The sequence below is a fragment of the Salvelinus namaycush genome, chromosome 24, assembly GCF_016432855.1.
Source record: "Salvelinus namaycush isolate Seneca chromosome 24, SaNama_1.0, whole genome shotgun sequence".
NCBI classification, from domain to species: Eukaryota; Metazoa; Chordata; class Actinopteri; order Salmoniformes; family Salmonidae; genus Salvelinus; species Salvelinus namaycush.
In genome coordinates this window covers 26,006,741-26,033,554 of record NC_052330.1, presented here as the reverse complement: position 1 = coordinate 26,033,554, position 26,814 = coordinate 26,006,741, and the positions used below count along the sequence as shown (strand labels likewise).

At 43.2% G+C, this 26,814-nt stretch overlaps 3 protein-coding genes across 4 annotated transcripts in view; 2 read left to right on the top strand and 1 right to left on the bottom strand.

Moving 5' to 3' along the window:
- Nucleotides 1-8,678, top strand: part of LOC120019118 (pleckstrin homology domain-containing family G member 1) — a 43,374-nt gene extending 34,696 nt beyond the window's left edge. Inside the window, exon 16 of the mRNA XM_038962386.1 lies at nucleotides 5,136-8,678. Coding sequence (XP_038818314.1) covers nucleotides 5,136-6,160 — 1,025 coding nt within the window. The 3' untranslated portion in view covers nucleotides 6,161-8,678. The remainder of the gene's footprint in view (nucleotides 1-5,135) is intronic.
- A 1,360-nt stretch (nucleotides 8,679-10,038) lies between these two features.
- On the top strand, nucleotides 10,039-19,890 carry tcp1 (t-complex 1). 2 transcript variants are annotated; one of them, XM_038962382.1, is made up of 12 exons: nucleotides 10,039-10,172; nucleotides 10,951-11,036; nucleotides 11,142-11,270; nucleotides 11,680-11,777; nucleotides 14,380-14,490; nucleotides 16,430-16,611; nucleotides 17,159-17,285; nucleotides 17,616-17,791; nucleotides 17,970-18,093; nucleotides 18,289-18,481; nucleotides 18,719-18,882; nucleotides 19,464-19,890. In XM_038962382.1, the coding sequence occupies exons 1-12, from the start codon at nucleotides 10,100-10,102 to the stop codon at nucleotides 19,675-19,677; spliced, it is 1,677 nt and encodes a 558-aa protein (XP_038818310.1). In that variant the 5' UTR covers nucleotides 10,039-10,099; the 3' UTR covers nucleotides 19,678-19,890. The 2 variants fall into 2 exon arrangements, with proteins under 2 accessions (XP_038818310.1, XP_038818311.1); XM_038962383.1 differs by lacking the exon at nucleotides 10,951-11,036 and having other exon boundaries at nucleotides 10,047-10,172.
- On the bottom strand, nucleotides 19,885-26,096 carry acat2 (acetyl-CoA acetyltransferase 2). Its single transcript, XM_038962384.1, has 9 exons — nucleotides 25,895-26,096; nucleotides 25,069-25,203; nucleotides 22,759-22,940; nucleotides 22,472-22,589; nucleotides 21,761-21,904; nucleotides 21,419-21,541; nucleotides 21,021-21,175; nucleotides 20,831-20,941; nucleotides 19,885-20,742 (listed from the first exon to the last, which is right to left on the bottom strand). Exons 1-9 carry the CDS (start codon nucleotides 25,941-25,943, stop codon nucleotides 20,572-20,574), a joined length of 1,188 nt encoding a protein of 395 aa, XP_038818312.1. The 5' UTR covers nucleotides 25,944-26,096; the 3' UTR covers nucleotides 19,885-20,571.
- Nucleotides 26,097-26,814: the final 718 nt, after the last annotated feature.

Genomic DNA, 26,814 nt, shown 5'->3' with positions numbered 1-26,814 from the left:
ATTGGCAGCCTGTTTCCAGTACTCCATACCCTCGCCAAGATAACGACACTGACATTTTCTACACCGTTTTTTTATGAGATTGAAGAACACATTGGGAGGGATCTTAGACCATTGTTCCATACAGAATATTTCCAGATCCTTGATATTTATTATTATTATTTAAATTTTTAATATATTTTTAACCTTTATTTAACTAGGTAAGTCAGTTAAGAACAAATTCTTATTTACAATGACAGCTTACCAAAAGGCGTCCTGCGGGGACGGGGGCTGGGATAAAAAAATTGAAATATAAATAAAATATAGGACAAAACAAACATCACGACAAGAGAGACACTACAACACTACATAATGAGAGACCTAAGACGACAACATAGCATGGCAGCAACACATGACAACACAGCATGGTAGCAACACAACATGGCAACAACTTGGTAGCAACACAACATGGTAGCAGCACAAAACATGGTACAAACATTATTGGGCACAGACAACAGCACAAAGGGCAAGAAGGTAGAGACAACAATACATCACGCGAAGCAGCCACAACTGTCAGTAAGAGTGTCCATGATTGAGTCTTTGAATGAAGAGATGGAGATTAAACTGTCCAGTTTGAGTGTGTGTTGCAGCTCATTCCAGTCGCTAGCTGCAGCGAACTGAAAAGAGGAGCGACCCAGGGATGTGTGCGCTTTGGGGACCTTCAACAGAATGTGACTGGCAGAACGGGTGTTGTATGTGAAGGATGAGGGCTGCAGTAGGTATCTCAGATAGGGGGGAGTGAGGCCTAAGAGGGTTTTATAAATAAGTTTCAACCAGTGGGTCTTGCGACGGGCATACAGAGATGACCAGTTTACAGAGGAGTATAGTGATGTGTCCTATAAGGAGCATTGGTGAAAAATCTGATGGCCGAATGGTAAAGAACATCTAGCCGCTCGAGAGCACCCTTACCTGCCGATCTATAAATTATGCAATCTAGCATGGGTAAAATGGTCATCTGAATCAGGGTTAGCTGGGGTGAAAGAGGAGTGATTACGATAGAGGAAACCAAGTCTAGATTTAACTTCAGCCTGCAGCTTTGATATGTGCTGAGAGAAGGACAGTACTGTCTAGCCATACTCCCAAGTACTTTTATGAGGTGAATACCTCGAGCTCTAAACCAAGGTGAGGCAAAGTACGGCCCGCAGGTAGTTAGTCTTGTCCCATCACTGCAACTCCCGTACGGGACTTGGGAGAGGCAAAGATTGAGAGCCGTACGTCCCCCGAAACATGACCCAGCCAAGCCGCACTGCTTCTTGACACAATGCCCGCTTAATCCGGAAGCCAGCCGCACCAATGTGTCGGAGGAAACACCGTACACCTGGCGACAGTGTCAGCATGCATGCGCCCGGCCCGCCACAGGAGTCGCTAGAGCGCGAGGAAATCTCGGCCTGCCAAACCCTCTCCTAACCCGGACAACGCTGGGCCAATTGTGCCCCGCCTCATGGGTCTCCCAATCACGGCCAGCTGTGGCTGGGATCGAACCCGGGTCTGTAGTAACGCCTCAAGCACTGCAATGCAGTGCCTTAGACTGCTGCGCCACTCCGGAAGCCTCTGCAAATTGATTTTAACAAACAATTGGTCACCAAAAAAATGCATCCCTCCATTGAATTTCAAAATCCCGATATGGCCCTCGAGCCCAAAAAATTTACCACCCCTGCTCTAAAGTCTTAGAGGTAGTAATCACACCTGTGTCAAGAGGGGCATTCTTCTTACCAAAGAGAAACCTAGTTGGACACTTACCAGAGAAAGCTAGTTGGACAATAAGAAAGTTTTGTTGTAGAGCGTTTAACACAAAATCCAGGGAGGGGCCAGCTGAATATAAGACTGTATCATCTTCATATAAATGGATGAGAGAGCTTCCTACTGCCTGAGCTATGTTGTTAATGTAAATTGAGAAGAGCATGGGGCCTAGGAGCCTTGGGGTACTCCCTTGGTGACAGGCAGTGGCTGAGACAGCAGATATTCTGACTTTTTACACTGCACTCAGAGAGGTCGTTAGCAAACCAGGCCTTAGACCCCTCAGAGACACCAAAACTCCTTAGCCGGCACACAAGAATGGAATGGTCTACCGTAATCAAAAGCTTTGGCCAAGTCAATAAAAATAGCAGCACAACATTGCTTAGAATCAAGGGTAATGGTGACATCATTGAGGACCTTTAAGGACACATCCATAACCTGAGCAGAAACCAGATTTCATACCAGAGAGAATACTATAGACATCAAGAAAGCCAGTCAGTTGATTATTGACAAGTTTTTCCAACACTTTTGATAAACTGGGCAAAATAGAAATTGGCCTATAACAGTTAGGATCAGCTTGATCAGAGATGGGCTTGGCGATGATAGGGGCAGCAACCTTAAAGAAGAAAGGGTCTAAACCATGTTTTTTGGGGGTCAAGTTTAAGGAGCTCCTTTAGCACCTCGGACTCAGTGACCAACTGCAGGGAGAAAAAGAGGGAGGAGCATTGGGGCTAGACGCATTAGAAAGGGGTGGGAGATGAGGAAATGTTGAACGGGCAAGGAGGCATGGCTGAGTCAAATAGGAATCCTGAATTAATGAAGTGGTGATTAAAGAGCTCAGCCATGTGCTCCTTGTCAGTAACAACCACATCATCAACATTAAGGGACATGGACAGCCGTGAGAAGGAGGGTTTATTCTCCAGGTCTTTAACCGTTTTCCAGAACTTCTTGGGGTTAGACCCATGGAGAGAACTGCTCCTTAAAGTAACTAACTTTGGCCTTGCGATAAGCCTGAATGCACTTATTTGCCTGAACGAGAGCCAATCAGCCTGAGTATGTGTGTGCCGAGTCTTTCTCCAAAGGGAATTCTTGAGGTGGAGTAACTCTGCAAGATCACAGTCGAACCTGGGGTTGACCCTGTTTTTTATTCAATAATTTTTTTTATGGGGCGTGTTTGTTAACAACACCACTGAAAATATCTTAAAAGAAGGTCCAAGCGTCTTCAAGCTGATTCTATATGAATTTACAGAGGCCAGGTTATGAAGGAAGGCTTGCTCATTAAAGTTTTTTAGCAAGCATCTATAACAAATCAGGACAGGTCGTTTCACTGAGCAGCCATTACGAACACAGGCTGTAAAACAGTGATCACTAAGGTATCAGTCTGGTGTTTTCTGTAATGACCTATCAGGATTATTTGTGAGGATAACATTAAGGAGAGTAGCCTTTTCTGGGTGTTTGGAGTCATACCTTGTGGGATTGGTAACAATCTGAGAAAGATTTAGGGAGTCCCATTGCTTTAGGACTTGGTCAGGGGGTTTAAGCATGTCCCAGTTTAGGTCACCTAGCAGGACAAATTCAGACTTAGTGTAAGGGGCCAGGAGAGAGCTTAGGGCAGGTAGGGTACAGACCGGTGCTGATGGAAGACGATAACACCCAGCAACAGTCAACAAAGAGCTATTCGAAAGTTAAATGCTTAAAACCAGAAAATCAAATTGTTTGTTGACAGACTTGGTGGAGACAACCGAGCACTGAAGGTGTTCCTTGGTAAAGATTGCCACTCTACCACCTTTGGGAGATTTGTCTTGCCGAAAAAGGTTATAACCAGAAAGGTTAACATCAGTGTTCAAAAATTAACCACGTCTCAGTAATGACCAACACATATGGATTGCAGCTGTGAACCCACACTTTCACTTGATCCATTTTAGGTAATAAGCTTCTAATGTTAATGTGCAGAAAACCCAGGCTTTTACGAGAGCAGAAATCAGTGAAGCAGATATCAGAGCACAAGTCAGAATTGGGCCTAGCAACAGTAGATGGGCCAGGGTGTACATGCACATTTCCAGATATCATCAGCAGTAATATAATCAGGGCACGGCAGAGAACAGGGAGAGCTCTGCAGTGATGATTTATGACATTTGAATGTACATTAGATGGCAACAAGATCATATTGTACAGCAATTTCATCAGGTAACATGAATACAAAGTGGTGGTTAGAATAGGATGGGAGGCCAAGAGTCTGTGTAATCAATAGAGAGTCAGAGTACCGAGTGTGGGAACAAACATAGTCTGTCCCACGGTTGGGTAAACAAGCAAGTTCATAGTCATCAAAGCATGCAGGAGTCATAAGGCAAATAGCATAAAGCACAAGAAAACAATATAACGGCTTGGGGCTAGCCATTGTAAGTTCAGAGTCACTCTCCCCAACAGTGCGTGTGTGCTGGAGGCGAGCAAAGGCTCGGGAGAGAGTGGGTAGTGTGGCGAGGGTACCTGTACCAGACGGGCAGACGGTGAACAGATCGCCAGGTGGAATCTAAGCAGCAGTGCAGCAGGCAATGGGAGTAGGTGTCACACCCACTTTGGAGAAGCTTTTTTCTGGAGGCAGAATCCTTGTAGAAAATGCCAGGGGATGGTCTCTGAACAGCGGGAGGGGGCTTCAAAGGCCTCTGGATTTGGGTGGGGTAGGCTGTGAGACTCTCCTGCCATGGCTTTGGCCAAGGCTTTGACACCTCTCACTTCACACCACAGTGCTAATTGAAGTTGTATCTGTTCTGTCCTAGCAAGCTTGGTAGCTTATGGACTGCCCTCTTCAATTCAAACCACAGGTTGTTAATGGGATTCAAGGTCGCCATTTGCTTCCAATGGTCCTGGTGCCCTTGTTAAGGTCTACAGCATCAAGAACTTTAGTACCAGGACATTTTAGCCAAAAACCCGGTTGCCTCTGCCAGGAAAACCTGTGGTTTGAATTGAAGAGGCCAGATCTGGAAATATTCTGAATGAAGGAATAGTCTAAGATCGTCCCCAATGTGTTTTCCAATCTCATAAAATATTTTAGTAAAATGCTCAGTGTTGTTATCCTCGTAAGGGGAGGGTGCTAGAGTATTGAAAACAGGGGTGCCAATCATTTTTAGAATAGTTTTTATTACTTGTTGAACAAAATACATTTTTCTGAGCAATTGTATAAAATAATGTATTTCCCAATTTTATACTGTCTTTTTTGCTCATCTTTATCAACGGTGCCAATAATGTTGGACCTGACTGTGTTTGTTTGGTTAATGAAAGGACTAAACATGAATTCTGTGTATTTTATTAAGGTCACTTTCTCCCACTCTCTCTGTCTCTTTCTTTCTCTCTTTCTCTCTCAGGTGCGAGGATAGCCGAGTACTCCCAGCTGTATGACCAGGTGATGTTTAAAGACTCTCCAGGTCAGGGCTCCAGCAGCCCGGGCCCTCCTGGCTCGCACCATGCCCACCCAGGGCTGGCCTCCTCCCCATCCCTGCCTGAGACCTGCTCCTCCCTGGCCCTAGGGCTGGAGGATGACTGGCTCCTCTCCACCTACAGCAACGGGGAGCTGGCCAGCTTTGTGTCAGAGATACGGTCCTCCACCCCCCAGTGCAGGCTCACAGCAGCCTGCTCCGTACCCACCCTAAAGATCCTACCTCCCTCCCCAGAGACCTCACCCACCCAGCGGTGGAGCTCTTGTGTCTCCGCCCCCAGTGAGAAGGAGGAGCATGTGTACAGTTCTATTAAACGACACACCTCCTTTAACTCCGCCTCCTCTTCCTCGTCCTCCTCTAAACCACCTACCAGCCGCTGCCAGTCTATCTGCTCACTGGGCGACCGGCAGCAGGAGAAGGAGAATGACCTTACCGGGTCCAACCGTAGCCCGGCTGTGGTCCAGAGTTCCTCAGAGAGACTCCATGGTCCCAGTAGTCTGGGCCGGGCCGGTCGGCAGAGCAGCCTCCCGGAGCGGTCCAGTTGTGGTCACGGTCACTCTGACCTCACCCTGCAAGACGGTCAGCAGGTGGTGGTCCTGAACCGTGCCTCCGCGCTGAGCATGCTCACAGCCACCCAGAACTACCTAGCCAACTTCAAGGACAATGGAGACGACGATGACGACGATTACGTGGAGATCCGCTCTGAGGATGAGAGCGAGCGGGATCAGGACTGCTCCGGGCAGCGTAACAACGGTGGTGGTGGTGGCTCCAGAGGGCCAGCCCAGACCCAGAGTCTGCCCTGCACCCCGTCGAGGTCCTCCTGTGGGCTGACGGACCGGGAGCGTCTACAGGAGTACCTCTGGGCGGAGCAGCCGGCACAGCAGAACCAGCCCAACATCGTCCAGTCACTCAGAGAGAAGTTCCAATGCCTCAGCTCCAGTAGCTTCGCCTGAGTTGCCATGACCACCCACAACACACCACCATATGAACATACTAGTAGATGTAGTTTAAGCAGGTCTGTAGCTTTGCCTGCCTCATCATGACAACAAATAACACTAAACGGCTGGAGTTTTGTTGACAAGGAATGACACACTACATGGTAAATTAAACACACTACTGTACGCACAACACTACACACGACACAGGTCTTTAGCTTTGCCAGAGTCTTCAGGACAAAAAAGTTCCAATATGCATTTTTGCCTGATTCACCGGTACAACGTCACACGCAACATGCAATACTGCAGCTTTGCCAAAGTCACATGGTCAAATTTCAACATATCACAAAACAACATGCCAAATACTGCACTTGAGTAGTCATGGCAACATACATGTACAGGAACATATTAGTACTACAGAGGCACTCCGCCGCCACAGCACTTCTTTACAGTCTTCCATGTCAAGCAGATTGACTTCCGTATCTATTTTAGATAAGTTGAAAAATAACTATGAAACGGTCAAAGTTATCATTTTAGCAAACTGGATGATATTGCTGAGTACAACAGTGTGGCAAGGGGCTCAGAGTGTATGGGCTTTACAATTTAAAGGGAAGCATACAGACCATCTTTTAGAGATGTTGGAAATGAGTATTCCATATACTGTACAGATATTTCTGCTAATTTCTGTTATAAATGGTAAGAAATAGATAACTATCCATTAATTCTAACCGTTCCCCCTTCAACAAAAATACTGACATCCCAAAAATGTAATTTGGTACACTGCTGCAGTCTGCTAGCATCTCTTGATGAGGAAATGGCACTGGCTGAATTTGAGTTATGTTGCTGTAATTTGCTCTTTTGAACACCATGTCATTTTAGTTAACAACCACCTAATCAAGGTTTTCAACTTTTGTTTGAGTTACTTTTTAAAGGTTGTTTTAGCGTATTTAACTTTCTATAGCTGAGCTTACCCCTTATCAGAGGGATGATCCTATGTGACTAGGTGTCAGTGGTACTGTTTTAACTGTGCATAATACAGTGTCAACCAATTTAACACAATCTGTGCAAGCAGCTTAATGAATTTGCAATTAGCTCAGGATTATAGGCTAGGTATGGACAGTTTATCAGCAATAATATAAAGAGGATCCACGTGCCTTTTTAAACATGGAGCCTCCACACATAGTACCTTGCTGTTCATTAGGTTGAGTATATTTTACATTGGGCTGTGGTGATGTAAAGCAGTAGATAGCCTATACCAGTCTTAATATAATGATTGGGTTTTCTCAACCTGCTCAAACGCCTTGGTCATGACAAGGGGATCATGCTTTAAACAGAAAAATCTTAAAATCAAGAGAAAAGTGTGCTGATATTCAATAAGCAGCCGCGATAGGAGTTATCTATTTATTTTGAATCTGTGTGTCTGAAAATGGTAATAAGTATATTTTAGTCTTCTGCATACACTACGTAGGTTGAGTGGCATAGTGCATCTTAATAGGAAGAACCTAAAATGTTATTTTATCTTATTCATTTTAAAATGTTGTTTCTAAGAGGGACCATGGAGGAGAGCGTTGAATGAGTGCAGTACTGTGTTTTGATGTACATTTCTCTTCAACCTCACAGAATTTCGGGTCAGATTTTTTTGTTTACTTCATGGGACACCCCTCACCTTCACACTACTGATCAGCACCCCACCCCTCCCACTCCCTTTCTAAACACGTTATGCCTGAATATCATCCAATCATCCTGATTCATTAAAATATTCACAATAATGTCATGTTAGGATAGATTGTCACATACATTGAGTTTACTTTTTGTTTTAACTCGGACGTCACTTTACAGTTTCAGTAGTGAGGATCCACACTTATTGAGAATTTGTTTCATGTTTGATCTCATCAATGTCTCCAACTTATGTCTTATTTATTTACAACAACAAAAAACTATTCTTGACCCCCACACATTGCTATTATGAAACACCACAGCCAGTTTGTAAATTAGAATAATGTTTATTTATTAAAAGGTTGGCTTCTTGATGAATTTCGGGACACTTTGGATAAAATTTGGTTCATTTGTTTACTGTGAATGTTACAAAAAAATGTAGTTTTGTTTTACGCACTGATTATATTTTCCTTATCAAAATAATAAATGAAAAGTTGGAATGCACAATATCATGGCCTACTGTTCATATCAATGTAAATGTATCCAAAACAACTTAAAAATATGAAGTATGTTTCTTTTATTCATTGTATATTTTGTTTCTCATGTTTCACTGGTGGGGATTGTCAACCTTCATTGAAATTGAATTGACTCTTGCACTTTTTATTATTTTTTATTATTATTTTTTTTAACATTTGATTTGAAAACACTTTGTAAAGATGTACATTTTAGGAGAGTTATTCTTGTATGCCATAGGTTTGCTATATGATGATTTAATGTTTAAGTTAAGTGTACTGTAATTTTTTTAAACTGCTAGTTGGCATTGCTCGATAAAACAAATGTATTTGAGGTCATAAATAAAAGACAATGTGGGTTTCCGTGACTTGTTGAACAATTATTCACTGATCAAATACACCCATGACTGAAAAACCCATGATGGATAATATAAATTCATACACAAGGTTGCATGAGAGCTATTCAGAGCATCAACTGACCAATGATATAGACATTATTTTAGCACAAAGACATCCATATAGGCCTAAGCAATACAGTAAGTAAAACAAGTCAGTAATCAAAGACTACTGTTATCAAATTTTATTTGTCACAAACACATGGTTAGCAGATGTTAATGTGAGTGTAGCTAAATGCTTGTGCTTCTAGTTCCGACAATGCACTAATAATCAAGGAGTAATCTAACCTAACAATTTCACAACTACCTTATACACACACAAGTGTATATGTTAGCTGTGAGAACTACAGATTGTATACAAATGACAGCTGGTTATATTTGGCCTCATGAGGATTTTAGGATGAGTTCAAAGTGGATGAATCCCCACCCCCCTGCAGAATCAACTGATATAGAAAACTTACTGGTGACTTGCTGTACTTGTTTTTGGTATGGAAAATGCTTGAGACTACAAGCAAGTGCTACAACACCTGCCAAAGTGAGCTGCTAAATTTTTTCTAATTTAACCTTTATTTAACTAGGCAAGTCAGTTAATTAAGAACAAATTCTTATTTACAATGACGGCCTACCTACCTCAGCCAAACCCGGACAACGCTGGGACAATTGTGCGCCGCCCTATGGGACTCCCAATCACGGCTAGATGTGATATAGCCTCGATTTGAACCAGGGACTGTAGTGACACCTCTTGCACTGAGATGCATTGCCTTAGAACGCTGTGCCACTTGAGAACACAAGACTGTCATTACTTCTAGTTAAATAAAGGTTCAATAAAACATTCTAGGCTACTGATTACAAATCAAATGCATCACTATTATTTAACAATAACAATTGCACAGCAATCGCCACCAACACTATGAAGTACGCTGTGATGACCTTGGCCAAATGGACAATTGAATAAGCTCTCCCTCAGTCTTTACAATAGGATTCGACAGTTCTCTGTTGTCCTACAAATTGATACCATTTGTGGCATCGGTGGTCCAAAGTGAGTGTCATATGCACAGCCAACCAGTAGAGAGAACCCGCCGACCATGAGCAAGACACCCACAAAAAGGAACACGGATCTTTGAATGCTGGGAAATGTATTTCATCATATAGCAGTTGAATAAAAAGTGATACAAGTGATAAATGTATATCGCTATATACAGTCTTACGCATACATTGGTTTCGTAATGATTTTTTTTTTTGTCCGATGCCATTATTGTTTTAAAGTTTAATCTTCTGGAACATTCTCGTCTATTCTCGGTTCTTAATCTTTACCCAGAAGCCCAGGTTCCCCACCGGTTTACCCATAGTTCATTACTTCGTTTCCTTTCTTCTGTCTCTTTAGCTTGTCCAAGATGTCGTTAATGGATGGAGCGTTAAACGTGTTCGGCACGAGAACGACCGGCGAGTCCGTTCGTTCTCAAAATGGTGAGCTATTTTGTTATCTCTTGTGTCGCAGTTTATGTCATTTATGTTTTAATCGGTGTCTGCGGGAGAGTGGCAGACGGAGTTCAATGGTTAGCCAACTAGCACTCCGCAGCACGTGCGGAAAAAAAATATGCGTCGTTTCGCCTCCCTTTTCCTAAACTTGCAAGATATAACGTTAATCAACTAGCTACCTAAGCATATTGTGTTGCCCACATTAGTATAAAAAGCTGTATAATAAATCAATAATAGTTATATTATCTAACAGTATATTATAGCTAATTCGTCTAGGTAGGCTTGCTAAGTTGCTATATTAGCTAGCTAACGTTGGCTTGCTAATACGCATATGTCATTGGCGTTAGGGAGTCGCTAACGTTAGTTATTGACTTGTAAATGCAGTTAGCTAGCTAACGCTACCAGCTACCTATCCCTGTGCGCAACATGATTTCCCCCCCCAAAAAAATAGTTCCGAGGCGTTTCCCATTTTTAGTACCGTTCATTCATCCATCCCAGAATGAACGGCTATGCTAATGGGAGAGAGAGAACACTGTCATTGTCTTGACGGAGCGGCTGGCTTCGTCCACCCCTCCTAATAGAACTCACAGAACAATTTCTATCAGTTTGAACAGTTTCGGAATTGTGCTATTGTTTCTAGATTAGTAAACTTAATTGTTGGTAGTTATTTGTAATAGTTAGCTAGCTAATACAAGAGCTAGTGTAACGTTAGATACTTTGAGGCAAGGGAATCAGCTTTGATTGTGTGCCCACGTCTCTTCTGCAGTCATGGCCGCATCATCCATTGCCAACATCGTCAAGAGTTCCCTTGGCCCGGTTGGGCTGGACAAGATGTTGGTGGATGACATCGGGGTAAATACTTATGGCCAATTAGTCACCGCCATCAGTCTCATTGGATATGGCCTGTGTACCATTCAGATTGACGGAAGAAGTTCTTACAAATGCTCTAATGTTTAGGACGTGACTATCACCAACGATGGGGCTACCATCCTGAAGCTGCTGGAGGTGGAGCACCCAGCAGCCAAGGTGCTGTGTGAACTGGCTGAGCTGCAAGACAAGGAGGTTGGGGATGGGACAACTTCAGTGGTGAGTACTTAAACAGCTGCTCAGAACAGAGGGCAAGGGAAAGGAGCTGTGGCCACTGACCAGAATGTTATCTGATATATTCCTACCTGAAAGACTTTTAAAATGTTAGATTTCAATTTGGTCAAGTAAACATAATTTGGTGGAGATTGGCCTGAACCTGCCTATTCACACTAATGGTTTAAATGACCTGCTTCCTGTTTTTAGTACCGCCCATCTGCCTCCTTTACAGATGTTCGGCTATGCTAACGGGATAGAGAGACTGTCCGTCATTGTCTGAAGGGGTTGGACGGCCTCCATTCCGCCACCTCTATATGAAATAACGGCACATTTATATATATAAAAAAAATCATCTTATTCATTAAATCATCTTCCCTGGCTTATTCATGTCGTTCTTTCCTTTGTTTTAAAGGTGATCATTGCAGCAGAGCTGCTGAAGAGCGCAGATGAACTGGTGAAGCAGAAGATCCATCCCACTTCAGTCATCAGTGGATACCGCCTGGCCTGCAAGTAAGAATCTTGCCACAGCCTATCCAATTTCCACACCATTGTTTTGAATATTATCTGCCTTTTGAGATCCTTTTCCCCTCCACCCCTGGTTCATTACTTTGTTTACAAGTACAGGGTTGTTTGCCTTTGTGTTGCCTGTTAACCTGTTTGGGCTGCAGCCCGACACCGGTACACTTATGACAACATCCAGCTCAAAGTGCAGGGCGCGAAATTCAAAAGATATTTTTTTTTAAATATTTAACTTTCACACATTAACAAGTCCAAGACACCAGATGAAAGGTACACATCTTGTGAATCAAGCCAACATGTCCGATTTTTTAAATGTTTTACAGGGAAGACACAATATGTAAATCTATTAGCTAACCACGTTAGCAAAAGACACCACTATTCTTACTCCATCAGTTTTTACTCCATCAGTAGCTATCACAAATTCGACCAAATAAAGATATAAATAGCCACTAACCAAGAAACAACTTCATCAGATGACAGTCTGATAACATATTTATTGTATAGCATATGTTTTGTTCGAAAAATTTGCATATTTCAGGTATAAATCATAGTTTACATTTCAGCTACAATCAGAAATTGCACCGAAAGCAGCCATAATATTTACAGACACCAACGTCAAATACCTAATTACTCATCATAAAACATTTCTGAAAAATACATAGTGTACAGCAATTGAAAGACAGGCATCTTGTGATTCCAGACAATATTTCCGATTTATTAAATGTTTTACAGCGAAAACAAAATGTAGCGTTATATTAGCGTAGCCACAATAGCCAGAAACACTTGGGCGCCCACGACCAGTTCACATGCACGACAGATATTAGAAATAGCATCATAAAATGTTTCTTACTTTTGGTGATCTTCCGTCAGAATGTTGGACAAGGTGTCCTTTGTCCAGAACAGTCGTTGTTTTGATCTGGAACGGCAAATATCCCTCTTCATTTAGCATGGGCACTTGCCAAGTGGCACGGATCACTCCAACGTCAACAAAGTCAGAGAACGGAACATGGCAAAACTCCCGAAAAAATTTCAATAATCTGATTAAACTATATTGAAAAAACATACGTTACGATGATATGGTCACATGTATCAAATAAAATCCGAGCCGGAGATAGTTGTCGTCCATAACGGCAGCAAAACAGAAGGCAATCCCACTGTCCAAGTCGCGCGCTTCAGAGTACCGGAAATGAGGGACACGTCATACAAAGACCTTGTATTCCAATTCAGATGAAGATAAACACAAAATTTCTTCTCTCTCAGCCTCTTGACATCCAGAGGAAGGCCTATGAAGTGTACGTAGACTCTTACGTGCCATGCCCATGTATAGGCAGGAAGTTGAACAGAGCGACGATTTCAGACATTCCACTTCCTGGTCAGGAAATGTGCTGCAGAACGAGTTCTGTTTCACTCAGAGAAATAATTCAAACGGTTTTAGAAACTAGAGTGTTTTCTATCCAATAGTAATAATAATATGCATATTGTACGAGCAAGAATTGAGTACGAGGCCGTTTGAAATGGGCATGTTTTATCTGGCTACTCAATACTTTCCCTTGCAGCCATAAGAAGTTAACTGTCTCCAGAATGAATGTGTCAACCAAAGCATAAATTAACTCTAGTGGTTGTTTGGAAGGAGTCACCGCTGGCTTCTTTCAATAAGATCATCTTCAATAACACACAACTGTAGCTAGCAATTATAGCACTAATGTGTAAACAAATTGGGGGTTGACGAGAGGGGTGTTTCTGTGGATAGTGGAAGAGCATTTGTTGCTATTGACAGATCTGTTTGATTCTAATTTTCTGAAAGTTCTCCACTACGAGGCTGAACTGTGAAATTCCTGGTTCTGTAAACAGAGCTTTTAATTTAAGGATCGCCCTTAAAAAAATGTTTTTTGCCAAAGATGACACTCAAATCTAACTGCCTGTAGCTCAGGACCTGAAGCAAAAAATATGCATATTCTTGATAACATTTGAAAGGGAACACTTTGAAATTTGTGGAAATGTGAAATGAATGTAGTAGAGTATAACACATCTGGTAAAAGATAATACAAAGAAAAAAACTTGTGATATATTATTTTTTCTTCATCTTTGAAATGCAAGAGCAAGGCCATAATGGAGTCTAGGTGCGGTTTAGATTTTGGGCACTAGATGGCAGCAGTTTGACTGATCCAATGAACCATTGCATTACTTTTCAAAATGTCACAGCAGTTGTTCAAACTGTAGAACCCAGTTCCTACATTTGAATATAAAAATGAATTTTGTCAAACAAAACTATACTACATTTTATCTATGGGACCCTCAGGATGACTGAATGTAAGTAAAAGAGGTGAATGTATCAAACCAGGTGACGTGATAGTTTTTTGTTTTTGTGCGCACTCAAACAATAGCATGGTATTTTTTGACTAATAGCTACTGTTAATTTGACAGTGCTTTTAGATTAACAAGATTTTAAGCTTTCTGCCCTCATGAGACATGTATGTCCTGGGAAATGTTCTTGTTACTTACAACGTCATGCTAATCACATTAGCGCATGTTAGCTAACTAGCACTACGGACACACCGTTTCCGTAGAGGCTAACATCTTTCATTCCCACCAGGGAGGCAGTACGCTACATCAATGAGAACCTGACCATCGCAACAGATGACCTGGGAAGGGAGTGTCTGGTCAACGCAGCCAAGACCTCCATGTCCTCCAAGATCATCGGAGTGTATCCTTTCTTCCTGCTCACTGACTAACCTCCCCTTCCCATATACATATACCTGTCAAAAGTTTGGACACCTACTCATTCAAAGGTTTTTCTTTATTTTTACTATTTTCTACATTGTAGAATAATATTGAAGACATCCAAACTATGAAATAACACATATGGAATCATGTAGTAACCAAAAAAGTGTTAAACAAATCAAAATATATTTGATATTCTTCAAAGTAGCCACCCTTTGCCTTGACAGTTTTGCACACTCTTGGCAATCTCACTGTATATCTGTCATTTGCCATAAAGGATCACATAAGTAGGGCTGGGAATTGCTCACGATAAGATGTTATCACGATATTTGGATGCGGATATGATATGTATTGCAATTCTCACGCTTTATATTTTTATTCCAAACATATAGCTCAGTGTGTTGGCTGAAGAGACGAGAGCATAAAATACGTTTTGATCGATTATGAAAATAAGTGCAGGAAACATGTTGGTTTACTCTCATGATACCACAACTTTGACTTCGATACCAGGTTTAGTATCACAATTTGATCCCAAAACGATACCACCATTTCTTTTTTGTATTAACCAGTCACAGAATGGCACTTGATCCAGACAGATCAACTCAGCTATTGCTCCGTTCAGTCATTGGTTGTCTGAGTTCGATATCATTACATTTGGGAATTGTTTTTTCACTTTTTAGGCAGCCATGTATGCATTAATTGTACAATCATCTAACACCTAAAACAACGGTAATGTATTTGAATGGTTAATCTCTTGATAAACTGGGTAAATCAAGTCTATTCACAACAGGTGAATGCATATTATTCAATAGGGGTGTGTGCATGCATTGAGTAATTGAGCTTGTTTTGATTTCACGGGGCTACAGATGACAAACAATCCCTTCCATTCACAACTTATTTTATTGGCAACTGCTAAGAACATTTTTTTTTAAGAGAATCAATCTCTAATGAAAGTGTGTGCTGTCTCTAAGAAATGTGACTTCATTCATCACTAGTGGAAACCAGACAATGTGAATGGGTTCTGGTGGTGAGGGAGACTGAATTAATAACTTTTTTGGTGACAGTCTGCTTTGAAATCAGCATTTTTTGCGTTATAGTTAGCATATCACAAACAAAGTACTAGGGTAGTGAATTGATGTTTGCTTCAGCTGTAAGCTGGCAAGGAAATTTGGCCTACAATTAAAGCTGTAAGCTACCCGTATCAACTCTATTCACAATGTGTTTTGTCGTGTGTATGTTATCCCTAATTTCAGTTTCTCTGATGACAAGCAAGTGTAGAGAATAATTTTATCTTAACTGCTGTGAAATGTATTTTCATAACCAAAAATATTTTTTGAAGTTGGTATGCAAAAACTAAACTTCAGAACGGGAAGCATAGAAATGGCCCACATGGAACAGATCTACTGCTTCTTAGACTTGCTTTCAATGAGAATGACAGATTTATAACTCAAGTTTCTATGTGCATTTGGTCAGGTCGCCCAAAAAGTTACATATTGTAGTTTTAAAAAGATGGCGCAGGTACAGCCGACTAACGCTCTAGCAACTTTTTTTTTTTTTTTTACAAATTGATAGTTGGAGTCAAAGTATCGACTAATACAGTCCAAAATAATTATGCGGCACGTAACTTTTTAATTGGATTTCATATAATGAAATGGTGTCTTGAGCTTCACGTCCTGGTAGCTTTGGTTGCGTTTCGGGCAGACTAGATGCCTAGGCATTGCATCAACCAATGGTTGCATGCCACGTCATCTACTGTGTAGTCATTGCTATATATGTGGTTAGCTGATATGTTAACCTCTCCAGGCTTTGTAGGATCTGGCATGCGTCTGCAATGTAGTCTGGCAGGAACTACCATTGAAAGCCGTGAAATCCTACTTCCATCCTATAGAAAAGCTTGAATCCTTGACCGGTGACCCCCTCAGTGATGCAGACTTCTTTGCCAACATGGTGGTGGACGCTACTCTAGCAGTGAAGTTTGTGGATCAGAAGGGTGTGGCGAGGTACCCCATCAACTCCGTTAACGTGCTCAAAGCCCACGGACGCAGCCAGAAGGAGAGCTATCTGGTCAATGGATATGCACTCAATTGCACTGTAGGGTCTCAAGGTACATGTGTAAAACATTGTTGATGGTGACTGCGCCAGTTCTGTAACAGTACAACCATGAAATGACCATCTGATGCAATTGACAGACTCCCATTTTAAATTTGCTGCTATGCTTGTTCTTGTTGCGTACGCAGTGATACGCGTGGGAGACAGAAAGCTGGCTTTGAAAAGTAATGGTTGCGGTGCATCTTGTATGAACTGTGGCACTATTTTTCTGGCCACCATAACTAGATTTGCTTGTTAGGCAGATCTATATTATAAAGATCTCGTGTTAATTAATGTTTTTATTGTAGTAGGTTAATCCTGGCTTGACATGTTCAGTAGTAGGCTAATATTGCAGATAGAAATGTCATGAATAAAGCAGCTGACATGATTCCTCATTCTCTGTCAGAGGCAGGTTTGCTCTTTGTAAAATAGATTTCCATCTGTACATTTCACACACCCTGATCAGTAAGGGGAATCAGTAATTGCGTGGGGATAGGTTTATCTTGACCAGGGTTAAGATTCTGTGTTCAATGGTGTGATGACTGGGTCTGGTCCCCCTGTAGGCATGGTGAAGCGTTTGACCAACGCCAAGGTGGCGTGTCTGGACTTCAGCCTGCAGAAGACCAAGATGAAGATGGGAGTCCAGGTCCTCATCAATGACCCAGAGAAACTAGACCAGATCAGACAGAGGTGCGTTGGACATGCCAAACAGGCTATTTGTACGAGACCTACTGTTTTAAAATCAAGTCTTGCCACATGCATGACAATGTAAGACTATTCCCATTTAAATTTGCTGCTATACTTGTTCAGTGGTGTTAGCAGTGATACGCGTGGGAGAAATTATTCTGCCCCAGAGTTCAGGCTGCAGCTCTTACCTGAGCTGTAATATGACTACTTTGGGCTGGACAACAGTTATTTTCTAAAGACAGGGTGATTTGTTCATGTCATCATGGCTTGTTGAGACATACACAGGGTTTGTACAAGAGACACAATGTCTTCATGTTGATTTTGCTGTTCCAGGGAGTCTGACATCACCAAAGAGAGGATTCAGAAGATTCTGGCGTCTGGTGCTAACGTCATCCTGACAACTGGGGGCATCGATGACATGTGCCTCAAGTACTTTGTGGACGTGGGAGCCATGGCTATCAGGAGGGTCCTCAAGCGGGACCTCAAACGCATCGCCAAGGCAACGGGAGGTAAGCTACAGGTTTTGTTTACCTTCATATAAATGTCATAACCGTTCAGGTCAACACAAGTTCTGAAACTGTTTTCTCTTTTTCAGTGATTGAAACAATTTTCTTAACTGGAAACAAACACGGTTGCTTTAACTTGTTACCCAGAATTGAGTAGTTTTTTTTTCTGTTTGTCCCTCAGCCACCATCTGCCCATCCCTGTCTAACCTGGAGGGTGAGGAGACGTTTGAGACAACCATGTTGGGCCACTGTGAGGAGGTGGTGCAGGAGCGTGTGTGTGACGATGAGCTCATCCTGGTCAAAAAGTAATAACAAGAACTGAAGTCGACTTATTCTCATCTACAGTCATTTTGTGCTCGTGTACAACCTTCTTACATATCTTTACCAATGTTTTGCAACATTCTGTTCTTTTTTCTCTCCTTATCCCTTGTTACTATTCACGTCTCCATCTTTTCCTTTTCTCCTCCCTCTTCCCCTCTCTCCCTCCGTTCTTCTCTTAGTACCAAGGCCCGTACCTGCGCCTCCATCATCCTGCGTGGGGCCAATGACTTCATGTGTGATGAGATGGAGCGGTCCCTGCATGATGCTCTGTGTGTGGTTAAGAGGGTGCTGGAGTCCAAGTCTGTTGTACCAGGAGGTGGTGCTGTGGAGGCAGCCTTGTCCATCTACCTCGAGAACTATGCCACTAGTATGGTAAGGAAATAAACCTGGGAATCACTGCTTCCTTATCTCTGTCCTGATTGTCTAGATAGGATCAGAGGTATTGTTGCTTTTGAAACCCATCAAATTTCATGTCTTGTTTCCATCTGGGAAAACCCATTTTTTTTTCTTATAAAAAAAAAAACGATGTGAAGTGTCCTAAATGATTGGGGGGGGGGGGGGGGGTCTATATTGTTTTGTGTGATCTGTGAATGTCTTGTCCATTCCCAGGGTTCTCGTGAGCAGCTGGCCATAGCAGAGTTTGCCCGCTCCCTCCTGGTCATTCCCAAGACCCTGGCTGTGAACGCTGCTCAGGACTCCACTGACCTGGTCGCCAAGCTCCGAGCCTTCCACAACGAGGCCCAGGTCAACCCCGAACGCAAAAATCTCAAATGGTCGGTGTGCTACATCACTAGATATGAATTTCAACATGCGTGTTTGTGTTGATGCCATTAAGTGAATGTTTTCTCTTTTTTGCCATTGAGCTTGAGACCCGTTTGATCAAGTTTTACTACACGGATGCATAACATTCCCATTTTAAATTTGCTGCTATATCTGATCAGTGGTGTATGCAGTGATACGCGTGGGAGAAAGCATGCTGGCCCAGAGTGGAGACTGCAGTTTTTCCTTGAGCTGTAATGCCACTACTCTGGCCTGGACATTTTGAATGTCACAATGGTTTGCGTATTCTGCGTTGGTATCAGTTCAACATGTTGTGAACCCAATGAGCTTAAGTTGTAGAAGTGCCAGCAGTTCAGCAGTTTTCAATGCAGTAGCTCTGCATCCCAGCTTTCAAACTTTTGTTCAAACCCCAGTTGGAACTAACCTGATTCAGATTATCAACCAGCTCATTATTAGTCTGGTGCACTAGATTAGGGTTGGTAGCTCTCCAGGAACGGGGTTGGAGAGCCCAGTTCTACATTGGTGTGGCTGTGATGTATGTGTTTCTCATCTGAAGTTATCTTCTCCACTAAAGGATTGGTCTGGACCTGGTGAATGGTAAACCCAGGGACAACAAGCAGGCTGGTGTGTACGAGCCCACCATGGTGAAGACCAAGAGCCTCAAGTTTGCCACAGAGGCCGCCATCACTATCCTCCGTATCGATGACCTCATCAAGTTGTTCCCAGACCAGAAGGAGGGTGGGCCTTCGTACCAGGACGCCGTTGCATCAGGACAGATGGACGGGTAGACATTCCTGTAACTGGTTCTGGAATCTGCCCTGGGTTTCTTAGATCCCAAATGTGGTTCTGGTCCGCTTGGCTTTGTCTCTGTATTTATACATACAAGCTCTTGGCTGTTTCGTCATAGGTTGTGCACTTTGCTTGTTCCCATGTGGTAACCTGTTAATCTGGGAACTGTAATTGATTCTGTTGGACACTCAAATAAACCCTGATGGTCTGTATTATTCTGGTCTGTATTATTATAAAACAAACTTGTGGTTGTCATAGCAAATCAAACTATACATAATTTTGAAAAAGCACAAATTCAGTTAATCTATTCTGTATTGGAAAGTGGACAGGTAATACAGTACATTCATACCTACAACAGGATACACTAAGGTACCGCAAGCTTACGCGGTCTTTAAGGAAGGCTGCTGTCTTAAACCACACGTTTACAGTATTAAGGTACATTGCTGTCATTCCATGAGAGAAAGAACAGGACAAACTGGAATGTTGGAAGGCTGAATTCTCATTAGGTTGGGTGTGAACAAGTCCAGTCATGTAAACCTTTGTTTAGCAGTTGATAGTTATTTGCTGATGGGGAAAAAGACTAGCATATGTTGCCTATTGACTAGGTTCACACAGGCAGAAAGACTTGCTTCAAAACCTTATACGTTCCAATACATATGCTATGGAAAATGAAGGACCAGTATTGGATGGTGCACAATAGAGACCTTTGCTGCTTTCTTCACCTAATTACATTAATCATTTTCAGTGAAGTGAAGGAGAAAAATTAATTACCAATCTAATATAACCACCATTCACACCACTGCTGAAACAAGTTGTGTAATAAAGCATTCCAAACATTCCCTTTAGGACCAATAAGATGATCCTGACTGCAGCATCGGTGTACTTGTATTCAGTCACACCCTTTCTACACACATGGCGATGCCCATCCCTCCCCCAATGCAGAGAGAAGCCACACCCCTCTGACCCCCAGTCCTCTGGAGCGTGTGCAGTAGGGTCACCAGAATCCGGCAGCCAGACATGCCTATGGGGTGTCCCAGGGAGATGGCACCCCCAGTCACATTCACCTGCATAGGGGAGATAGACCAAAGATGTGGTGTTGCAACAATAGTGAACGCTGCTCAATAGTGTTGAAATAATGGTTCATCAAGTTACCTTATCTGGGTTGAGTCCAAGCTCTTTCACTACAGCGATGGACTGGGCAGCGAAAGCTTCATTTATCTCAAACAGGTCCACTTGATCCAGCTGCCAACCGGCCTTCGCAACCTGGTAAAGAATCAGTGAAAAATCTTTCAAATGAAAAGGGTTATTATACACATCGGAACATTTGCTGATTGGTTCTCACCGCTTTCCTGATGGCTGGGATAGGCCCAGTTCCCATGATTGCCGGGTCAAGGCCAGCTTGAGCCCAGGAGGTGATTCTGGCCATTGGCTTGAGGCCTCGCTTCTGAGCTTCTGATTGGCTCATTAGAACAGTTGCTGCAGCTCCATCATTTATACCTGAGGGAATACATGGCAATTAATATAACACAAAAAAATTAGTTTGACGGTATGCAACTCTTGTGTATCCCACCTGAAACATTTCAAGGTCATGACCATGTAGAATCTAGACCACTATGCTAGGAGAAACAGCAGCCATAATAATGTAATTGGAATGGTCAACTGGTAACCTTCCAAAGGATAATTGAGTTGAGAGAGATCAGTGACATCACCGTGCGTCAAGGATGAGTGCCCCCTGTGTACCTGACGCGTTGCCGGGGGTGACGGTGCCGCTGCCGTCCTTTAGGAAGCAGGGCCTGAGTTTAGTCATGGCTTCCATGTTGCTGCCATGGCGAGGAAACTCATCTGCTTTCACCTCCACTGGGCCTGAGGAGAGCGGAACATTACAATATAGTTCATGAAACATCTACATTCGTAATAATAATTTTATAAAGCAGAGAAATAATAGGTGTTGGTCATCTAATTCACTTCTAAGGAATGGTGGTTAGCAATATAAGAACCATTGGGTCATACACCCAGCAGTAAGTGATTTGAACACACTTGAGGTCTCAGGCGGTTCATAAACCAGCACAACAGATTCCTTGCCTTTTCTGGACGGCACCATGACCGGAACAATCTCCTGATCGAAATGTCCTGCTTTCTGGGCAGCCTCGGTCCTGTTCTGGGATTGGGTGGCAAACTGGTCCTGAGCCTCGCGACTCACACCCCACTGCTTAGCCACATTCTCAGCTACATCCAGAAAACGAAGACAACATTCCCTACTGGATTAAGACACCCCAATGTTTCTCCTTATTGAACTGAAAAATATCAGTTACATTGTGTAATGGGAATATTTAAGATGAATAAAGTTCATAATCAGTTAAGAGTCATTAACATAATGTTTAGCATATTTTCCTTTCTGTAATACACCTGATTTCCAGTGTTCTGTTTGTGACACAGGTTGATGGTCACTAGACCATGAATTAAACTCATATCTGTTGATAGTGATTGACGCCAGACGGGAGGTACAAGGACACAAGGACACCGATTCTGTGAAACACTGATTCTGTAGCAGCTGACAACATCAATGTGTTTTGACTTCCTACAAGCCTCACGGGCTGGTGTTTAGGTAACACTTGGTGCTGTCTGATTAGAATATAAAGGGCCTGTCTCCAAAAAGCCAGCTAGACATTTTCTCTGCTTTGGTGCAACCGGATTGATATGTGATTGATATTATCAGCTACTGCTCTCCTTTTGTTTCACCTGGAAACTCCCATTACACATTGATATCAATAACTCTGACTCTGGTCCCCTGACCTGTGATGCCCATGTGGTAGCAGTGGAAAGCATCAGTCAGTCCATCAGCGATGATAGAATCCTGCATGGTGGTGTCGCCCATCTTTACTCCAGCCCGCATCTGCACTGTGTGGGGAGCCTGGGGGTCAAAGGGGAAAGAGTAATTGCAGATTAATGGGGACATTTGGTAGAATGGTATTGATTTCACCCCATCTTTCTCTCACTTACACACCCCTCCCTCTCTTGCTCACTCTCCATCATCTCTCATATCCCTCCTTCTCCCCCCATGCCTGCTCCCTCCATCTTACACAGCTCATGCTCTCCATGCCTCCAGCCACCACCACGGTTGACTCTCCAGTCTGGATGGACTGAACGCCCAGACACACTGCCTTCAGTCCAGATCCACACACCATCTGGCAGCTCCAGGCAGGCACTGGGTAGGGGATGCCTGCCGCAACGCTGGCCTGACGGGCTGGGTTCTGCCCATGACCTGGGGAGGAGAGGAGAGTAGAGGAAAGGATTGGGAGCGTGAGAAGTGAATGATTGCAAGAGAGATATCAGAGGCTTACAATGGCTAGTACACTAGTTCAGTGGTTCCCAACCAGGGGTACGAAACTCAAAAAAATAAATGTCATCTCACTGTCAACTGCGTTTATTTTCAGCAAACTTAACATGTAAATATTTGTATGAACAATACAAGATTCAACAACTGAGACATAAACTGAACAAGTTCCACAGATAGACTAACAGAAATTGAATAATGTGTCCCTGAACAAAGGGTGGGTCAAAATCAAAAGTAACAGTCAGTATCTGGTGTGGCCACCAGCTGCATTAAGTACTGCAGTGCATCTCCTCATCGACTGCACCAGATTTGCCAGTTCTTGCTGTGAGATGTTACCCCACTCTTCCACCAAGGCACCTGCAAGTTCCCGGACATTTCTGGGGGGAATAGCCCTAGCCCTAGCCCTCACCCTCCGATCCAACAGGTCCCAGACGTGCTCAATGGGATTGAGATCCGGGCTCGTCGCTGGCCATGGCAGAACACTGACATTCCTGTCTTGCAGGAAATCACGCACAGAATGAGCAGTATGGCTGGTCATGACAGGATGAGTCAGGATGACATCCTGAGTCATCCTGAGTCAGGATGACATCCTGAGTCATCCTGAGTCAGGATGTCAGGATGAGCCTGCAGGAAGGGTACCACATGAGGGAGGAGGATGTCTTCCCTGTACCGCACAGCGTTGAGATTGCCTGTAATGACAACAAGCTCAGTCCGATGATGCTGTGACACACTGCCCCAGACCATAACGGACCCTCCACCTCCAAATCGATCCCGCTCCAGAGTACAGGCCTCGGTGTAACGCTCATTGCTTCAACGATAAAAGCGAATCCAACCATCACCCCTGGTGAGACAAAACCGCGACTCGTCAGTGAAGAGCACTTTTTGCCAGTCCTGTCTGGTCCAGCAACGGTGGGTTTGTGCACATAGGCAACGTTGTTGCCGGTGATGTCTGGTGAGGACCTGCCTTACAACAGGCCTACAAGCCCTCAGTCCAGCCTCTCTCAGCCTATTGCGGACAGTCTGAGCACTGATGGAGCGATTGTGCGTTCCTGGTGTAACTCGGGCAGTTGTTGTTGCCATCCTGTACCTGTCCCGCAGGTGTGATGTTCGGATGTACCGATCCTGTGCAGTTGTTGTTACACGTGGTCTGCCACTGCGAGGACGATCAGCTGTCCGTCCTGTCTCCCTGTAGTGCTGTCTTAGGCGTCTCACAGTACGGACATTGCAATTTATTGCCCTGACCACATCTGCAGTCCTCATGCCTCCTTGCAGCATGCCTAAGGCACGTTCACGCAGATGAGCAGGGACCCTGGGAATATTTCTTTTGGTGTTTTTCAGTGTTAGTAGAAAGGCCTCTTTAGTGTCCTACGTTTTCATAACTGTGACCTTAATTGCCTACCGTCTGTAAGCTGTTAGTGTCTTAACGACCGTTCCACAGGTGCATGTTCCTTAATTGTTTATGGTTCATTGAACAAGCATGGGAAACAGTGTTTAAACCCTTTACAATGAAGATCTGAGAAGTTATTTGGATTTTTACAAATTATCTTTGAAAGACAGGGTCCTGAAAAAGGGACGTTTCTTTTTTTGCTGAGTTTAGAACCCCTGGGGGTACTCGACCCATCCACAGGGTGTAATTGGGAAGACTCATGAGACCATAGGCTTACTGGGAAGATGCACATGAGGGGGTACTTTAGGGGAACTCCGGGCAGTGCAAAATTCCGTTGGTGGTACAGTAACCGAAAAAGGTTGTGAACCACTGCACTAGTTCACATGACACAGCACTGTTGTTATGAATATTACTTAATCTGACCATTCACACAAATATTTTTTTTTAAATGTGTCTAATCCAGAGCAATTTACAGTAGTGAGAGCATACATTTTTGTACTTTATCATACTGGTCCCGTCCCCTGTGGCAATCGAACCCACAACCCTGGCGTTGCAAGCACCATGCTCTACCAACTGAGCCACATGGGACTATTAACTGATTAGCTAGCAGGTCAGCGCTGATAAGCAGCTATAATAAACGGACTGGGTTTCGTTCCAGGTGGTCTTTACCTGCTGTCAGAACGTGCCCCATGATGACCTCAGACACCGCCTCAGGCTTCAGGTTGGCTCTCTTCAGTACATCCTTGATCACCACAGAGCACAAATCTTGGAGGGGCACAGTTGACAGAGAACCATTGAAAGACCCTGTGAAACAGGAGAATAAAGTTGAGAAATAACGTTATATTCACTATCCACAAAAAGAGCAGGGCATTGATTGCTTTATAACTGGTAGCTGGGTTTTGAGAAATGCACTTGGCCATTGGTACTGATTCCATGGTGTGACAGCACTCTCCCACTGCATTACATCAGACAACAAGATAACAGACATTATCATCAACAAATGTATTGATTGATTCAAGGTTGCAAAGACACCGTCCAACTAAAATACGCCCAACCCCATTCATGGTTTGATCTCCAGCCTATCGCCAATACTGTAGCTGCAGGTCCATGGTACTATGACCAACAGCCAATCGCTGTTTCGAGAATCTGGGCAGAGGGTGAGGCAACCAATCAAGGTTCAGCATAAGCGAATCCATTGAAAATCCTGGTCAGGAGGTAGCTCGCGACAATGAACGACAGTAATGGTCTGTTCAATTCATAGGTTCAAAAACATTAAAACATGTTGTTGAACAAATAAGAACATTGTCAAAACCAGGACTGGAAAAATGTGAACGATCGTTCAAGCAACGTCAGCATCGCTACAAAACCAATCTCGTGTGATAAGGAAATGCAACAAATAAATATACATACAGGCAATTCTTATTGATACAGGTAGCCAGCTATGTTGAAAAATATTGCCTTAGTGTGGAATCAGACAGATTCAGTACTTATTTACCAATGGGGGTCCTTGCAGCAGAAACGATGACAACAGACTCAGTGTTCATATTGACAGCTAGCTGGTATTCCTTCAGATTTCACTGTGTGCTGCTCGGTCTCTTGTGTCTTCCGTGTTAGAGTGGCCTGGTTGCTATCTGTCTGAAACACTGAACTTGTAAATGGACTCAAGCATGTTGATTCATTTGAATGACAAACGAGATCCTCTGGCAACCAGCACGAAGATCCCTGGCAGTAGCAGGGACAGATATTTGACGAAAGCACCACCCAATGGCTAGGAGGACTTCAGACATGATTTTGGCAGCCACACAGGCTGAGGCAGTCTGTCTGTAGCTCAGTCTGTACACCATGCTGGCATCAATGGCGTACTACACACCCCCTGATGCCAGCATGGTGTACAGACAGACATTGCTTTCCCCAGATAGCATATGCTCACGTCATAAACCATGGCAAAACAAATTAGAATTACAGGAAATTATCTGTAAAACTGAAACATTTTCTTTTTGCATCATGGCTAAATGTGTAGAATAGCAGGAAGTGTGTTTTAAAAATGCAAAAAACCCAGCCACAAGGCACATTTTTTAGAATAGCTATAAAACTGCACATTTTTCTCTTTGCGCCATGACAAAATGTGTAGAATTGTAGAAAGTTAGCTGTAGCTTCTCTGCTTCCCTACAATACAGGAAATAGTGTACAAAACATTATGAACACCTACTCTTTCCATGACAGACTGACCAGGTGAAAGCTATGACCCCTTATTGATGTCATTTGTTAAATCCACTTCAATCAGTGTAGATGAAGGGGAGGAGACAGGTTAAAGGAGGATTTTTAAGCCTCGCGACAATTAAGACATGGATTGTGTATGTGAGCCATTCAGAGGGTGAATGAGCAAGAAAAATATTTAAGAGCCTTTGAACGGGA

What these genes read in the sequence shown, in the direction of transcription:
- tcp1 (XM_038962382.1), top strand. Translation starts at nt 10,100, where the DNA reads ATGTCGTTAATGGATGGAGCGTTAAACGTGTTCGGCACGAGAACGACC. An exon ending in TTGCACTGTAGGGTCTCAAG is followed by an intron (nt 16,612 to 17,158) that starts GTACATGTGTAA and finishes GTCCCCCTGTAG; the next exon opens with GCATGGTGAAGCGTTTGACC. An exon ending in GAACGCAAAAATCTCAAATG is followed by an intron (nt 18,883 to 19,463) that starts GTCGGTGTGCTA and finishes TCTCCACTAAAG; the next exon opens with GATTGGTCTGGACCTGGTGA.
- acat2 (XM_038962384.1), bottom strand. Translation starts at nt 25,943, where the DNA reads ATGAACACTGAGTCTGTTGTCATCGTTTCTGCTGCAAGGACCCCCATT. An exon ending in TGCTGCAAGGACCCCCATTG is followed by an intron (nt 25,204 to 25,894) that starts GTAAATAAGTAC and finishes CCTGTTTCACAG; the next exon opens with GGTCTTTCAATGGTTCTCTG. An exon ending in TTGGACTCAACCCAGATAAG is followed by an intron (nt 20,743 to 20,830) that starts GTAACTTGATGA and finishes TCCCCTATGCAG; the next exon opens with GTGAATGTGACTGGGGGTGC.